Here is a 17,921-nt window from a genome sequence, read left to right as displayed (position 1 = left end):
ATTATTATTATTATTATTATATATTAATTTTAAAAAGCTTTGTGAGTAGAGTTGTTCTGATCCTGATACCAGTATTGGAAATGCCTCCGATACTGCTGAAAATGCTGGCATCGGTATCGGTGAGTACTGGAGTCCAATACCATTTCATTTATTAGAAATAGGAAACTATTTACCAGTTTGCTCTGTTAGTTAGACACAGTTCTTCTTCACCGCTCATGCCTTTTATTTTATTGTGGCTTCACTTTATTTATTTATTTTTTTAAATAATTATTCCTATTATAATTATAAGTTGCTGTTGCACTGCTGTTTTATACTATTCTTTTTAAATATGTATTATTTTATATTTTAAATATGCATTCATTCATGTTTTACAAAGGGTTTACCACCATGATAATCATATCACAGTCATGCAGGCGTAGTATGAGATATATATACATTTTATAACTCACTGGTATCGGTACTTGGTATCGGCTGATACCCACAGCACAAGTGTCGGAATCAGTTTTGGGAGGGAAAAAATGGTATTGGAACATCTCTGTGTATGAGTGAGGAGGAGTATTGTGCATTGAATCTGTTGAGGGATGGGGATCCAGTGGAGCTCCTGGAGGACGAGGTGATGTGGTCACGAGCAGAGTACTGGAAGCACTGGACTTCATTGAGGAGTTTGGATGGTGTGCAATAGATGATGCTGTTGCAGTAGTCAGTTGTGGAAGTGATGAAGGTGTGGATCAGGGTTTAGGTAGCAGTATTAAAGCTGGACACCTGTTGGAGGCGGAGCCCCGTTGAGCCCCTGTGAAAGCAGCTGAGTGACACTGTGAAGCTGATGCAGTTCAACTTCCTCTTGATAAAGAACATCATGTCTCAGAGGTTGTGATGCCCAACAAATGTATCAGCTGTTTTACAGATGCTTCTTTCACAACATCAGCTTCTGAGGAAAAGTGTTTTGGGCCTCAGTGCATCAGCGACGATGTAATTACACAATTTGACCACAAAGAAAACTGAGTTCAGAACCTGGAGCTCCTGCTGGTGGTCGAGCTGAGCCAGTCTACTGCAGACAATCTGTAACTGGGAGTGAACTGAACAAAGACGATGATGTTTGTCTCCGGGACAGGAAGCTGATCAAACACCTGCCAACAGAGATGAAATATCAGATGAGGAAGACGATCCACGATGTAACATCATCATGTGTGAAGTAAAAGAGTCAGTTCAGTGTCTGCTCTCATAACGAGCTGCTGTTTACTTTGTTAACAATGAAAAGTCATTATATTTAATGTTTTCTCTTAAAATGTAATACATGTACAGACATGTTGACTGACTGCACTCTGTCCTCACTCTGACCCCCGACTGAACCGCATGACCCCTGACCTCTGACCCCTGACCCCTGACCTCTGACCCCTGACCCCTGACCTCTGACCCCTGACCTCTGACCTCTGACCCCTGACCTCTGACCCCTGACCTCTGACCCCTGACCCCTGACCCCTGACCTCTGACCTCTGACCCCTGACCTCTGACCCAGCAGCATCAGAGCCGGACAGTCAAACTGTATTCATGGAGCAGTTCTTACATTCATGACACAAATGGGGTTTATGGTTGTTTCTTCTACAATTAAGATAATAAAACAGAACAGATGACTCTAACATGTCTAAATATTTCATATTTGTGTTTGTGTGAACACACAGCTGAAGTCGTGAATCAGCCGACTGCATCAGGCCCCAGGGTGTGTGTGTGTGTGTGTGTGTGTGTGTGTGTGTGTGTGTGTGTGTGTGTGTGTGTGTGTGTTCACCCTTTCATCATGCACAGTGTTTTCAGCAGACGACTCGTTCCCTCTGCTGCAGCTGTTTCTGTGTTTACGATGTTTCATTGAATATTAATTAAAACATAAAAACAGCTCAGTGAGTTTTTATCTTCTACAGCATGCAGCTTTAAATGTGGTTGTGTGTGTGTGTGTGTGTGTGTGTGTGGCCTTTTTTACTGGTGACTGGATTTTGGGTCTTGACGTTTGTCCTGTTTGGACTCTTGTGGTTCTGAAGCTTTGAGTCTTTGTGTTGTTCTGCCTCAGCGTCTCCGTCCCACCACAGCACCAGTTCATGACTCCTGCCAGGTAAAGGTAGTGGAGCAGTGAACAAAGTCACCTCAGTACTTTAATGTGCTGTAAGTTGTATTCCCCCTGGGTTAAAAAATCATGACATGTACATGTGAAGTATGATGAGCCACAGGTGTCTCCAGGTGAACCTGTAACTCTACTCATGTGTTATTCATTCAGTCATGAGAGAATTTAATATATTGAAATATTCAACATCAGATGAGAAACTTCTGCAGTTAATGAATGTTAACGAGCTCATAAAGAAAAGTTAATAAAACATGGAGGAACTGATTTCCTGGCTGAAGGTTGTGAACATGTGACAGGTGTGAGATTAAACACCTGAGGGTCTGAGTTCTGGATGTACGGCAGCCCTGAGGGGTCACGTTCAGCTGGATGATCAGCAGGCTGTCAGAGTGCAGCAGGTATTCAGTCAGCAGCTGCTGCATCACGCAGCACCTTTATAAAGGTGTAACACGTGTTCTTATATCTGAAACATGAACGTGACTGAGGGACTTTGACACTTCCTGTCTGATTTAAACAAGTCCAAACGATTCACTTTTATTTTTTCTCTTCTTTATTAGTTTTCTCACTTGAAGCAGAAACTTTACATTCCTGTGCTGCTTTCAGAGCAGCGAAGAAGAACTGACCTCCGATGTGTAACATTAAGCAGAGCTAACGGAGCTAACGGAGCTAACGGAGCTAACGGAGCTAACGGGAAAGTGGCGGACCCGTTTCTAAATGACATGGTATCGGATCAGTGCACAGACTCACATGCTCATCGATATCAGTACCTGCTGTTTCAGCAGCATCAGTAGTATTGGAGTCCAAATGACTCTTATGGTGGTACTGGTACTGGTACTGGAGCACAGGGCTGGAGAGTCTGAGGGTGGTGGGTTTGGGTCGGCTCCTGGTCTGTCAGAAGCCTCGTCAGCTGAGTGGAGCAAGTCTTTGGATCAGTCAAACATCCTGAATAATTAATTCAGGCTGTGACCTGCTGAGGTTTTCTTCTGATGGTGTTAATATCTCAGGCGACTCCAGGCTGCTTCTCTTAGCGACAACATGTGAGTCGTCTGACTCGTCCACAGCTGCTGCTCAACATTTCACAGATCAAGCTTTTCCTGCTGCATCTTTGTCAACATGTTTTCTCTTGTTGTGAGCTGAAACACGACGAGTCAGCAGACTCTTGTTGAGGTGTTGTTGGTGTGAACAGACACAGAGCTGCAGACGCCGTCACATCAGAGGAGCAGAAGACTTCTAATATTCACAGTATCAGTGAGGTGATAATACAAACTGTCTCCATCAGTGAGGGAACAAGACATTCTCAGAGGACAATGAGGTCCAGAACACTGTTTGAAACTAGAGAGGTGGCAGGGTCCGCCATATATAAACAAAGTAAAGCAGTATAAACTGTGTTGTTCTCTTCTCAATAATGTTTATTCACAGAGCTCCAGCATCTGTCTGTCTGTCAGCCGCTTCACTCTCCATCCTCCTCGGTCTGTTTGTTCTGTCAATGTTTTGTATTGATGCCAGCAGACAATGGAAGCAAAGCACCCTGGGAGCCCGACACATACAACACAAACAGATTGTCTGTCGTCTTTAAAGCTCCTTGTAATGTGAAGACGTGTTGCAGCGTCTGAAAGGAAACAGAAGTAGGTCAGTTTGTGTCGCTCTGCTGGTGGATCCTGCGTCCTCGCTGCAGTCCAAGTCCAACCAGAGATCCTTTGCTGCATGAAGTCCCCGTCACTCTCCTCCTGTCACTGTTCAGAGCTGTTCTACTTAAAAAACAGAAACAGGTGGTGTGCAAGTGCGCTGACCCGGTGGTCCGACCCGGTGGCCCGACCCGGTGGTCCGACTCGGTGGCCCGACCCGGTGGTCAGACCCGGTGGTCCGACCTGGTGGCCCGACCCGGTGGCCCGACCCGGTGGTCTGACCCGGTGGCCCGACCCGGTGGTCTGACTCGGTGGCCCGACCCGGTGGTCTGACCCGGTGGCCCGACCCGGTGATCCGACCCGGTGGTCTGACCCGGTGGTCTGACGCAGAGCTGCGTCTGCACACGCCGCCATCTTTCATTCTGTAACAGCGGCGTCATCATGTCTGTGAAGTTATTCTGATTGAACCAGGAGAGTTTCATCGGTATTAAAGGGGCTTTATGTAACTTTTTCTTGACCTGTAGGACCTTGAACTTCGCGGACAGTTGGTGGTTAGTGCTGGTTTGGTGCTGGTTTAGCTGGTGGACCAGCATGATGAAGCTGGTCACCAGCAAACCAGCACCAGTATGGACAGTTCCCTGTCCAACAAACACAGTGTTGCATTTATATTTCTGTATATTTAGTTCAGTATTTACAGTTTGTTTCAGGTTTCCTCAAATTAGGAAGCTCGTGTTCAATAAACTTGGTGTTCTGTGACGACCTCACTGACTCTGACTGGCCTGTACTGGACTTGCACAGCCAACTTCACTCCTCCTCATACTGCAACATGAAATAAGTTGTAGACACATCATGCTGGTCACCAGCATCTCAGCACCAGAACACAACATATGCTGGTCTGTGCTGGTTTATCCAGCAGGGATCTCTGTATGCTCATAAACTAAAGTACATTTCCCAACATTCAGCAGTCAAAGAGGCCACGCCCCCAGTTATCTCCGACTTTAAGTCTTGATATGATTTAAAGCAGTGAGTTGTGTGAACGTTGTGATGAAACGTGTGGAGCCTCTGGTGGTCGCTAGAGGAGCTGCAGTCATCCTGTCCAACAGAAGGTCGTCCTGCTGACACCGTCTCCGTGTGGACACTACATGTCAAAGATGGAGGCCGTGTCACATGACGTACTGACGTCACTTCCCACCTTCAGCTACAGCTGGTTATTATGGGATGTTTACAGCAGAGAGGATGTGAGGCAGCAGTAAAGCTGACAGTTCAACAGTTAGTCAGACGTAATGAGTATATATAGTGTGCAGCCCCTCAGACGGACTGAGCGTGCTCAGAACAGAGAGGGAGCTGTCAATCAAACAGACGGAGAGAGGAGACCCTCACACAATCAACTCTGTGTGTGTGTGTGTGTGTGTGTGTGTGGTGCCAGGCTGTCTGGATGTGGCATTTGGCTGCCATGGCAACAGCTGCCATCGCTCGGCTCCTGAATGACATTGATTGGCTGTGATTGGCTGTCAGACGAGCAGGAAGCAGCTGTAATTGGCTGTGACACGAGGATGAGGGAGGCAGGTGGAGTGTGTTCTCAGTGGTCAGCACAAAGGTCAGTGTGTGTGTGTGTGTGTGTGTGTTCATTACATTAAGATGTTTTTTATCTTCTATATTTCCTCCTCTGACAGACTGAGACTCTTGTGGTGACCGCTGTGATCAACTCGTCCTCTGGCTGCGGTCCTGATCCGCTCTGAACATCTGGACCTGTTTGTTCTGCTTCAATCAGAAACAGGACACTGAAAGGTCACAAGTCAGACTGAAGTGTGACAGTTATGTAGTTTAAAGACTGAGCAGACTGGTCCGGTCATGATGATCATTGTGTGTCTCCTGCAGACAAACACAACATCTCGTGTCCATCATCGTTGTCTACAGAGCGAACAAAGCGACACGTCGTTGCGGTTCCGTCTGCTGTTTCATGTTCGCTATTGTTACTGAACAGTTCCATTGTTTGTGTCTGACGTCCAGAACCACGCACGACAACACAAGCTCCAGAATAAAAGTGTGTTTCTGCAAAACCTCAGAGAAGTTATATCTTTGTCTGTCTTCATGTTACAACCAGACAGAGTCTTCTGTTTGTCTGTAGTCTCTGTGCTGATCATCCCTGCAGTGGACTGTCTCTGTGGATTGTCTCAGTTGACTTGTGGTGTTTGTTGACAGGTCTTTCAGAGGACAGTATTCAGAACCTCATCCTGAACTCATCATCTCCTCTGGTTCTGACCACGACCCAACCACAGAGCCTGAACCAACCTGACGGGAAGTGGTCTTCAGGACGTCATGACTGACCCTTCTGTCAAACATCTGTTTTCACTGTCACTGTCATGTTCCCAGGTCCAGCTGTGGTCCAGCTGTGGTCCAGCTGTGGTCCAGCTGTGGTCCAGCAGTGGTCCAGCTGTGGTCCAGCTGTGGTCCAGCTGTGGCCCAGCAGTGGTTCAGCTGTGGCCCAGCAGTGGTCCAGCAGTGGTTCAGCTGTGGTCCAGCTGTGGTCCAGCAGTGGTCCAGCTGTGGTCCAGCAGTGGTCCAGCTGTGGTCCAGCAGTGGTCCAGCTGTGGTCCAGCAGTGGTCCAGCAGTGGTCCAGCTGTGGTCCAGCAGTGGTCCAGCTGTGGTCCAGCAGTGGTCCAGCTGTGGTCCAGCAGTGGTCCAGCTGTGGTCCAGCAGTGGTCCAGCAGTGGTCCAGCTGTGGTCCAGCAGTGGTCCAGCTGTGGTCCAGCTGTGGTCCAGCTGTGGTCCAGCAGTGGTTCAACTGTGGTCCAGCAGTGGTCCAGCAGTGGTCCAGCTGTGGTTCAGCTGTGGTCCAGCAGTGGTCCAGCAGTGGTTCAGCTGTGGTCCAGCAGTGGTCCAGCTGTGGTCCAGCAGTGGTCCAGCTGTGGTCCAGCAGTGGTCCAGCTGTGGTCCAGCAGTGGTCCAGCTGTGGCCCAGCTGTGGTCTGATGAACTCTCCACTGGGCGTCTGTCTCGTCCTCTCTGCAGGTCCAGAGGTTCAGACCTGCTCTTCTGTTTCAGGTCCTGCCACTGTTTGCTTGCTGAACCTGAACTTCACTTCATGTATTCAGCATGTTCATACTGACTTCGTGTGTTTCTGCATATTCTCATTTAGTTCTTGTTGTTTCTGTCCATCCTTTAGTTCTTGGTGATCACTGTTCTTTTCTCAGCAGTGACCACAGTCGTATAATGTTGAAGGTTTTCTCTCTAAAGTCTCATTTATCCCCAGAGTGGTGGAGACGTCATGACATGTGAACAAAGAGTTCCCTGAGCTCACCACAGAGTCTTCGTTGGTCGTCTCACTTGGCTCCACTGCCCCGTCACAATGTCTGCTGGTCCTGATCCATTCTGCCACAGCAGTCAGCTCTGAGGAGCAAATACTGACTGCAGACAAAGTCCACATATGTCTGATTATCTCAGCTGAGCAGGAATAAACCGACCTGAGGAGCTCTGGTCTGTGGAGGATTCTTCTTCTTCTTCTTCTTCTTCTTCTTCTTCTTCTTCTTCTTCTTCTTCTTCTTCTTCTTCTTCTTCTTGGTCTGGTTCCTGTTCTGTCTGGACTCTTGGTCTCTGCTCTGAGAGTCCTGGGTTTATCTCCAGACTCATATCAGGACTTTACATCAAAATAATGTGTTCATCATCTTCTCACACAGGATCAATAGTTTCAGTTGATTTTCTTCCTTTGAGTCGTCTCATCTGAGAAACACTCACAGTGAGAGTGAGTGACAGGAAGTGAACGCATCACACAGCTGAGGAAACCAGGTCAGCTGATCCTGTGTGTGTGTGTGTGTGTGTGTGTGTGTGTGTGTGTGTGTGAGAGAGAGAGAGAGAGAGAAGCTGATCGATCACATGTTATTGAATCAACATGGTGAACATGTAATTATCAGGCTCTCTGTCCAGTCACATTATGTGTGTGTGCTGCGTCACAGACTGGTGACATGGACACACAACACTTCCTGTTCCTCACGTCCACCAATCAGCTCTCACCTGAATCAGTGCATTTACATGACACTCAAGAAAACCGAATTACTGTGATAGTCCGACTATGATCGTATTGTTAAGATGCATGTTGACACCTTAGAATGACTAAAGTCGGACCAGATCAGATTTCTTATAAACACCTAGATTCTTTGATTGATAGTCTCATTACTCCTGCATGTATATGTTCCAACAGATTGGATTTGGATTATGCGTTCTGCGCAGGCTCAGGATTTTTTTCTTTCCTCCGAAATCACCGCAAGAAAGAACGCCATTGTGCATCCAGGTTGTGTAATTTTTATTCTCCTCGCTCTTCGTACGCCATCTTTCTCGAAGGCCGAGGCAGCTGGTGATGTAAAGAGGTCAGCCAGAGGTGTTTCTGTTAGCACTAGTTGAAATGGGTACAGCGCCACCTAGTGTACCAGGTATGATGTGCTCCGGCCAGTAATTCGATTTTCTGACCGGCATGTTTACTCGGACGACTGCAGTTGTCTGATTGAGCGGCAGAGTGGAACTATGGCTGTAATCTGACTGTTTATCTGACTGTTTATCCGCTTGTCTTTGATGAGGATTGGATCAGTATCAGAACTTTTAAGAGCGGACTTTACTTTAAAGCGGTCAGGACACTGATTATTGAGAAAAATAGACAATTTAATTGAAGATGTACAAGCTGAAAGTTTGACTTTACATGTGATTAGTTCACGTGATGTATTTAGTTTTAACTAAAGTCACGTTGTCTTCACAGCGAGTCGATCATAACTCCAGTCTGGACTCCCTGTTGAATTATAATCACTTAGTCAACTCATTTTATTAAATCAGTTATACTTTGATTAATTTGTATTTAAAGTCAAAGTCAGATTGAGTTATTAACTCTTCATTTAAAGACAGAAGAAGGAAATTAACGAACTGACTTAACATTTTATTGTTATGAGTTTTAATCATATTTGATTTTTACTTATTATTTAAATGTCCATACTGTCGCTTTACTACTGTTGGGTTATTCTACTTCCTGCCTGTCCGTCCTCATCAGGAGTCCCTCCTCTGTTTCTCCTCCTCAGCTTCCTTCTGTTTTCCCACAGTTAAAGGTGCGGTATGTAAAAACTGACCAACATGAATCCAGACTCTCAACAAACTGCTAACTGTCGCTAACGGTATTTTGTTTATCCGTCCATGACTCTGTTACCACTGTTAACTAGTTAGCTCCATTAGCCCTGGAGCTAGCTAGCCTATATTGGGTGTGTTGGTGTCGACACAGGAGCTTTGGATCAACCCAGTGCTAGCTAGTAAGCATGCTAACTTAAATCCTCTTCAACACTAGGGCTGCGTCTGAAACTCCACACTAACATGCTACTGAGTACACTAAAACAGTACGTCAGATTTTTTAGTATGTCCGAACCCTTCGTATGAACCCAGTAGTACATGAGGTGCATACTGTTTCTGGTAAATATTACAGTATGCAAGCACTGGCCACTACGCCAGCATAAATATCCCACAATGCAATGCAGTGGTGACGACAACAACAACACAACAGACAATGGTGGACAGTGACACCATGGTAACCCGTGCCAACCTCACCTGTACCAGCTCCTCTACAATAATATAACATTAATATAATGCAGTCCAGTACAACAACATCACTTAACAAGTTTGCCTGCGGTTTACATTTATTATTGTGTGGCTTCTTACTGGATGCATATCAAGGATCATAGATTATTATTATTAGATGTACTAAAAGAGTATTATTGCAGATTGCAGGTAGAGCTGAGGTTGGCACGAGTTACTACGGTTACTTACGCGTCTCAACCACTTCTGCCCTAAACAGTGTGTCTGAAAAGATGTATACCACTGTTATTCACTCAAAAGTATGTTGAAGGATAGTACACATACTGAGTATGTAGTGTACAGAATGGAATTTTGGAGGTAACCAAGGCTCTGAAGTCTTTCATGTCCTGTCAAAACTCTTATTTCCTCAAATTCTGTTGATAATTGATTTTTGTTTTGTTTTGTTTTAAGCTAGAATTCTCCAAATTTCATCTTTTAAGGGTTCATTTTGTAGTTTTTCTTTCTCTGACAGGAGGCTTGACACTCACAATGTACACACACACACACACACACACACACACACACACACACACACACACACACACACACAGATGTCGAGTCATTAGTCTGTCACTGTGTCAGGATGTTGAGTTTAATCAGTCTGCAGCAGAATCCAATAAGCTGCTAATGACCGGGAGCATGATAACACTGTGTGTGTGTGTGTGTGTGTGTGTGTGTGTGTGTGTGTGTGTGTGTGTGTGTCGTCAGTATGAGCTGCCACATGAAGGAAAAATATTCATTTCAAGAATAAAGTCAGAATTTTCCAGCAGATTTCAGCATTATTACAGTAAACCTGTAGATTGTGTTGTTCCTGTGTTTGACAGACACACTGAGGCACACTGACAAACTTCATGTTTGATTTCATGCTGAAGCAAACAATGATTTAGAGCTCTGTTCAGTTTCTCCTCACGAAACAACTCTTTAATCACTACATTTGTTAATAGAGTCTGGTGATGTTCACATGATGGTTCAATGGTTGGATCAGTTCAAATGGTTGAAATTGATATTTCAGAAGAAGAAGAAGACGAAGAATTATACTTATGTACGCATCAGCTTATAACTTTTTTTTTTATTGCATGATTTAAAAAACATGCTGTGTTTTCAGATCATAGCCGCCATCTTGTGTCTGATGTCGTTCATTACAGCGTAAGCGTGGAGGGGGCGGCTCTCCTGACGTCACCACGTTTTGACGTCGTTGGACTGTGGACTGTGTCGAGCTGACCGGTGGACAAGTTAGCAAACCAGAGCGACACACATTCAGCTGAATCCTGCACTTGGCCCCGGTAGGTTGTGATAGTTATTGTCTTTATTTGATTATTAACTTTGTTAAAACTGATAAAGTGTTTTAACTTTCAGCAGACACCCGTAAACAGCGACAAACTATTAGCACGCGCTAACTTTCTTTGCTAATCCGTGCACGTCCCTCTGTACAGGACCAAACTCCACTCAAAATCCGACCATTTAAAATGTCCTTTGTTTATAAACTCAGGACAAATGTGGCTGAGCTTATTTTGACGCATTTAATGATTGTGTGAAGATGTGTGGGACAATTCGGCCAATGAATGACGCGTCTTGCGTCATGCATTTTGAATTAAAAGTCGTGTTTTAACGAGCTCCAGCGTGCTAGCTGCGGTTAAAGTTAACGTTATCTGTTGTGGTATTTTAAGTAACATCTCAAAGAGGAGCACGTGTCATCGGGGAGGCAGCTTCTGGTCAATACAGTAATTTAGTCTTTCGTTCAGATTTAGCGTAATGACGTGTCAGCTGAATGAGTGCAGCTCTATTCTTACGTCCAGTTGTGAGGTGTGACGTCACGCCTATATTAAGCCCATTGAACCTGTGCAGCACCTTAAGCACGTGGTTGTTATACGATCTGTCCACATGACAACAACCTGTCACTTAATTTGAAACCATATTATATAATGTATCTGTAAGGTTTGAACCTGAAAGTCACTGTGAAATAACTTTATTGTTCATTAGATGAGACAAAACCACAGAAACATGTCAACAGCACAACAGCTCCATCATGACGTCACTGTTGTCACCCTACACTTTGTTAGCTTGTTGTTAGCATCGGGCACACCTCTTCCTCCAGCAGCACACTTTAATGTCTCAGTTGGTGCAGCGGTGCTTTATTGTGCAATAAATAACACAGTGACAATGAAAAGAAGCATATTGTCAGTTTATTATTCTGTTGTTATCATCATGTTCACTAATATCATCCAGTCAGTAAATGAACAAACTCACAGTGGGGTCATTCACTGATGCTTCCTCAGTCAGACTCCAGCACCAAGTTAGAGTCAGAGACGGCTGAGATGTTAAAGGTCCTTCTCACTGAACAAGTCTCTAAACTGAGGGATGTTGTGCGTCTCTGACAGTTTGTGCTGAATGTAATTTAATATCAAACTGTGCTGAGTCTCTGCTGTGTATTCAAGTGCACTTCTTAAACTCTGGAATGTACAGCGCTTCATACAGCAAAGGATTTGTGTTGTTCAAGTGCATCTCATAAAGAAATGTCAGTGGCCGTTGTCAGGGCATGAACGTCTCAGCGGAGCTGTCACTGCTGAAACACTTCAGCATCGGACCTGAACCTGACAGTGGTGAGTCAGTGTCCTGGAGCCCAGAACCACAGAACTCACCAGAAAAAGATTTTTCTGGTTGAAAAGTGACCATTAGTTATTGAAATAGTTTCAAAAGGAGAAATGGAAAAAGCAAAGCGATTTAAAACAAGTCTGACTGAAATGTTTTTATATACACATATATATATTTTCTCTGGTCTCATTTACCATCATCCAGATCATTAGGTTAAATGTGATGCTAGAAAGCTTTAAACTGCCACCTGGAGGGCTTGAACCTGACAGGAGAACCTGCTGACAGGTAGCTGTGTGTCGACAGGTCAGACATGGCACTCACTCAGCTCTCCTCCAACAAGTGTGCTGGTGGCTTCCAGAAGGTGTTCGAACATGAGAGGTGAGATCTGAACCTACAGCGCACACACACACACACACACACACACACACCTGTGAAGTACTGACTGTGTGTGTTGTGTGTGTTTGCAGCACTGAGCTGAAGTGTAAGATGAAGTTTGCCGTCTATCTGCCTCCGAAGGCTGAGACAGACAAATGTCCCGTCCTGTACTGGCTGTCAGGTGAGTGTAGAGACGATCTGTGGACACGATGCAGCAGCTCATAACTTCTCAAAGCTTCATTAGCACCATGTTTGACTCACACTGAGGACCAACACGTCCCCATGACTTTTATAAAGAGATAAATGCAACAAGCAGAGGACATGATGAGGGACGTCTCCTCTGAGCAGAGGACAGAGACTGTAGTCAACATTAAGTGTCACTCTGATAGAAACTGTAAAAATGATGTGTCAGAGACAAACAGCTGATCTAATCCTGCTGAAACAAACATCTGTCATGAGTCCTCCTCTGTCTCCTGTCTGTCTCGTCCTGTCTGTCTCGTCCTGTCTGTCTCGTCCTGTCTGTCTCATCCTGTCTGTCTCATCCTGTCTGTCTCGTCCTGTCTGTCTCATCCTGTCTGTCTGTGTCTCTGCAGGTCTGACCTGCACTGAGCAGAACTTCATCACAAAAGCTGGCAGTCAGCTTCCTGCTGCAGAGCACGGCATCATCATCGTCGCTCCGGACACCAGCCCACGTATGACACACACACACTCTCACACACACTCACACACACACTCCCACCTGAAGCCTGTCTGGGTGGATAACAGCTAAATGGAGTAGCGAAGTAGAACAAGAATGAATCCTGATTTTTCCTGGTGAAGCAGTCTGAAGATCCTACAGGTTGCAGTTTTTATGTCAGTAGTTCAGAGATTCAGATTATGTAGTGTGTGTATTGAGTATGTGTATTGAGCCGAGCAGCTGACATTAATATCATGACCTGGTGTATAGAACAGCACTGAGTGAAGTTCAAGCAGCAGCTGTGATCGTTCCCACATCACCTGTGTGTCACACAGCAGCTGTGAGGTGTTCTGCTGTAAAGTCAGACTAACTTTAATTTTGCTGTCGGTGTTGTCTTAGTGTTGGCAGCAGAGACATCACAGGCTCACAGAACGCAAGTAACAGCAGCAGTGGTTCAGCTTCACCACTAGAGGCCACTGTAGTAATTTAAACTCAGGTCAGATGACTGTTGGGAAGTGAGAATGTCCTGTCAGTAAAGATGAAGAGTTTTAACGTCAGACTAACGAGTTTGAACGTGTCTGTTAGTGTCGACGTCACACTGAAACTGAACAACCTGCTGAATCATCCTCACCCAGTTCTACATGAGAGGAACTTCTCTTTTTTCATTGTCCTGAATTTAGTTTGTTTCACACACAGAAGAAAAAATCTCCTGAAAAACTGTTTGAATGTTTTGTGCTCCTGGTTCCCAGATCAGACTTAGAACGTGGATCAACAGGACAGCGGTTCTGATTTGTCCGTCAGGGTTCAGACTGCAGAACATGTAATCATGTGAATGTAATGACATGTGAGAGGGTCATAAAGACGCTTCCTGATGTTTCCTGTTTCCCATCATGCATCAGGTGGCTGTAACATCGAGGGCGAGGATGAGAGCTGGGACTTCGGGACCGGAGCAGGGTTCTACGTGGACTCTACAGAGGAGCCGTGGAAGACGAACTACCGCATGTACTCGTACGTCAGCGAGGAGGTCGGTCTGCTGCAGTTCATCAACAGACACACGTATTCATGTAGCTGTCAGCTGATTATTGATTATTGATCTGATCATCTCTCTCAGCTCCCCAAACTGATCAACGCTAACTTCCCCACCGACCCAGACAGGATGTCCATCAGCGGTCACTCCATGGGCGGACACGGCGCGCTCATCTGTGCCCTGAAGAACCCTGGGAAATATAAGGTACCTGCAGCTCAGAGACAAGGGGGGGGTGATGTCATCATGAGGTCACAGTGTTATTAACAGGCACTGTGATGAAGATGATGATGATGAAGATGATAAAGATGTCCTCTGTCTCTCTGCAGGCTGTCTCAGCGTTTGCTCCCATCTGTAACCCGGTGCAGTGTCCCTGGGGACAGAAGGCCTTCTCAGGGTATCTGGGCTCTGATAGGTCCAGCTGGGAGGTGAGTGACAGATACAGACCCAATCACAGTCTTTCTTTACAATCACATCCTGTCTCTGTCCCCCTCACCTGTCTCCCTCTCTGTCCCCCTCACCTGTCTCCCTCTCCCTCCTCCTCACCTGTCTCCCTCTCTCCCCCTCACCTGTCTCCCTCTCTGTCCTCTTCACCTGTCTCTCTCTCTCTCTCTCCTCACCTGTCTCCCTCTCTCTCCTCCTCACCTGTCTCCCTCTCTCTCTCCTCACCTGTCTCCCTCTCTGTCCCCCTCACCTGTCTCCCTCACCTGTCTCCCTCTCTGTCCCCCTCACCTGTCTCCCTCTCTCTCTCCTCACCTGTCTCCCTCTCTCTCCTCACCTGTCTCCCTCTCTGTCCCCCTCACCTGTCTCCCTCTCTTCCTCCCCCTCACCTGTCTCCCTCTTTCCCTCCCCCTCACCTGTCTCTCTCTCCTCCTCACCTGTCTCCCTCTCTCCCACCTGTCTCCCTCTCTCCCTCCTCCTCACCTGTCTCCCTCTCTCTCCTCACCTGTCTCCCTCTCCCTCCTCCTCACCTGTCTCCCTCTCTCTCCTCACCTGTCTCCCTCTCTCTCCCCCTCACCTGTCTCCCTCTCTCTCTCTCTCCCCCTCACCTGTCTCCCTCTCTCTCCTCACCTGTCTCCCTCTCTCCCCCTCACCTGTCTCCCTCTCTCTCCTCACCTGTCTCCCTCTCTCTCCTCACCGGTCTCCCTCTCTCTCTCTCCCCCTCACCTGTCTCCCTCTCTCCTCCTCACCTGTCTCCCTCTCCCTCCTCCTCACCTGTCTCCCTCTCTCTCTCCTCACCTGTCTCCCGCCTCCTCCCCTGTCTCCCTCTCCCTCCCCCTCACCTGTCTCCCTCTCCCTCCTCCTCACCTGTCTCCCTCTCTCCTCCTCACCTGTCTCCCTCTCCCTCCTCCTCACCTGTCTCCCTCTCCCTCCTCCTCACCTGTCTCCCTCTCTCTCTCCTCACCTGTCTCCCTCTCTCCCTCCTCCTCACCTGTCTCCCTCTCTCTCCCCCTCACCTGTCTCCCTCTCCCTCCTCCTCACCTGTCTCCCTCTCTCTCTCCTCACCTGTCTCCCTCTCTCTCTCCTCACCTGTCTCCCTCTCTCTCTCCTCACCTGTCTCTCTCTCTCTCTCCTCACCTGTCTCCCTTTCTCCCTCCTCCTCACCTGTCTCCCTCTCCCTCCTCCTCACCTGTCTCCCTCTCTCTCTCCTCACCTGTCTCCCTCTCTCTCCCCCTCACCTGTCTCCCTCTCTCTCCTCACCTGTCTCCTCCTCACCGGTCTCCCTCTCTCTCCCCCTCACCTGTCTCCCTCTCTCTCCTCACCTGTCTCCTCCTCACCGGTCTCCCTCTCTCTCTCCTCACCTGTCTCTCTCTCTCCTCCTCACCTGTCTCCCTCTCCCTCCTCCTCACCTGTCTCCCTCTCTCTCTCCTCACCTGTCTCTCTCTCTCTCTCCTCAACTGTCTCCCTCTCTCTCCTCCTCACCTGTCTCCCTCTCCCTCCTCCTCACCTGTCTCCCTCTCTCTCTCCTCACCTGTCTCCCTCTCTCCCTCCTCCTCACCTGTCTCCCTCTCTCCCTCCTCCTCACCTGTCTCCCTCTCTCCCCCTCACCTGTCTCTCTCTCTCTCCTCACCTGTCTCCCTCTCTCTCCTCACCTGTCTCCTCCTCACCTGTCTCCCTCTCCCTCCTCCTCACCTGTCTCCCTCTCCCTCCTCCTCACCTGTCTCCCTCTCTCTCCTCCTCACCTGTCTCCCTCTCTCTCCTCCTCCTCACCTGTCTCCCTCTCTCTCCCCCTCACCTGTCTCCCTCTCCCTCCTCCTCACCTGTCTCCCTCTCTCTCTCTCCCCCTCACCTGTCTCCCTCTCTCTCCTCACCTGTCTCCTCCTCACCTGTCTCCCTCTCCCTCCTCCTCACCTGTCTCCCTCTCTCTCCCCCTCACCTGTCTCCCTCTCCCTCCTCCTCACCTGTCTCCCTCTCTCTCCTCACCTGTCTCTCTCTCTCCTCACCTGTCTCCCTCTCTCCTCCTCACCTGTCTCTCCCTCTCTCCTCCTCACCTGTCTCCCTCTCTCTCCTCCTCACCTGTCTCCCTCTCTCTCCTCCTCCTCACCGGTCTCCCTCTCTCTCTCCTCACCTGTCTCCCTCTCTCCCTCCTCCTCACCTGTCTCCCTCTCTCCCTCCTCCTCACCTGTCTCCCTCTCTCCCTCTCTCCTCCTCACCTGTCTCTCTCTCTCTCCTCACCTGTCTCCCTCTCTCTCTCTCTCCTCACCTGTCTCCCTCTCTCTCCCCCTCACCTGTCTCCCTCTCTCTCCTCACCTGTCTCCCCCTCTCTCTCTCCTCCTCACCTGTCTCCCTCTCTCCTCCTCACCTGTCTCTCCCTCTCTCCTCCTCACCTGTCTCCCTCTCTCCCTCCTCCTCACCTGTCTCCCTCTCTCTCCTCCTCACCTGTCTCCCTCTCTCCCTCCTCACCTGTCTCTCTCTCTCCTCCTCACCTGTCTCCCTCTCTCCCTCCTCCTCACCTGTCTCCCTCTCTCTCCCCCTCACCTGTCTCCCTCTCTCTCCTCACCTGTCTCCCTCTCCCTCCTCCTCACCTGTCTCTCTCTCTCCCTCCTCCTCACCTGTCTCCCTCTCCCTCCTCCTCACCTGTCTCCCTCTCCCTCCTCCTCACCTGTCTCCCTCTCTCTCTCTCCCCCTCACCTGTCTCCCTCTCTCCTCTCTCCCTCCTCCTCACCTGTCTCCCTCTCTTTCTCTCCCCCTCACCTGTCTCCCTCTCTCTCCCCCTCACCTGTCTCCCTCTCTCTCCTCACCTGTCTCCCTCTCTCCCTCCTCCTCACCTGTCTCCCTCTCTCTCTCTCCTCCTCACCTGTCTCCCTCTCTCTCCTCCTCACATGTCTCCCTCTCTCTCCTCCTCACCTGTCTCCCTCTCTCCCTCCTCCTCCTCACCTGTCTCCCTCTCTCCCTCCTCCTCCTCACCTGTCTTCTTCTTGTATTTTTGAGGCGTACGATGCGACGGTGCTGGCGGGTTCGTACTCCGGTCCTCAGCTCGACATCCTGATCGATCAGGGCCGTGACGATCAGTTCCTGTCGGCCAGTCAGCTGCTGCCTGACAACCTGATCGCCGTCTGCTCCGAGAAGAAGATCCCCGTCGTCTTCAGACTGCAGCCGGTCAGTTCTTTCACACTGTCAAAATAAAAGCATACACATTGAAATTATAGCAGCTCCTTGATGCTAGCTGTGTTTCCTGGTGCAGGGCTACGACCACAGCTACTTTTTCATCTACTCCTTCATGAGCGATCACATCAAACATCATGCCAAGTTCCTCAACGCCTGAACCCAGCAGAGAACAGTCGGTCCACGTTGACTCTGCTGCCATCAGTATGTAATGAGATGAGGAGTCAGAGATGTTTCAGCCGCTGTGCCTTCAGTCTGAGCCCTCAGTGAACACACAGCTGTACCTTTCACAATAAAGCACTTGATTATTCA

General features: G+C 48.2%; 1 protein-coding gene and 1 long non-coding RNA gene across 4 annotated transcripts; one reads left to right on the top strand and one right to left on the bottom strand.

The window, feature by feature from the left end:
* Positions 1-371: 371 nt before the first annotated feature.
* LOC119026178 lies at positions 372-9,615 on the bottom strand. Of its 2 annotated transcripts, none has more exons than XR_005077064.1 (4): positions 9,529-9,615; positions 1,973-2,094; positions 1,784-1,841; positions 372-1,127 (listed from the first exon to the last, which is right to left on the bottom strand). It is a non-coding gene; the product is annotated as an uncharacterized LOC119026178 (long non-coding RNA). The 2 variants fall into 2 exon arrangements; XR_005077063.1 differs by lacking the exon at positions 9,529-9,615 and adding an exon at positions 2,423-2,491.
* Positions 9,616-10,481: 866 nt separating this feature from the next.
* Positions 10,482-17,921, top strand: esd (esterase D/formylglutathione hydrolase). Of its 2 annotated transcripts, none has more exons than XM_037110341.1 (9): positions 10,482-10,619; positions 12,232-12,306; positions 12,396-12,484; positions 12,897-12,995; positions 13,879-14,003; positions 14,091-14,210; positions 14,333-14,431; positions 17,436-17,603; positions 17,689-17,921. In XM_037110341.1, exons 2-9 carry the CDS (start codon positions 12,239-12,241, stop codon positions 17,767-17,769), a joined length of 849 nt encoding a protein of 282 aa, XP_036966236.1. In that variant the 5' UTR covers positions 10,482-10,619; positions 12,232-12,238; the 3' UTR covers positions 17,770-17,921. The 2 variants fall into 2 exon arrangements, with proteins under 2 accessions (XP_036966236.1, XP_036966237.1); XM_037110342.1 differs by having other exon boundaries at positions 10,504-10,619; positions 12,133-12,306.

The sequence above is a fragment of the Acanthopagrus latus genome, chromosome 9, assembly GCF_904848185.1.
Source record: "Acanthopagrus latus isolate v.2019 chromosome 9, fAcaLat1.1, whole genome shotgun sequence".
Taxonomy (NCBI): Eukaryota; Metazoa; Chordata; class Actinopteri; order Spariformes; family Sparidae; genus Acanthopagrus; species Acanthopagrus latus.
The sequence above is the reverse complement of the archived record's forward strand: the minus strand, read 5'-3'. Positions and strand labels throughout refer to the sequence as shown.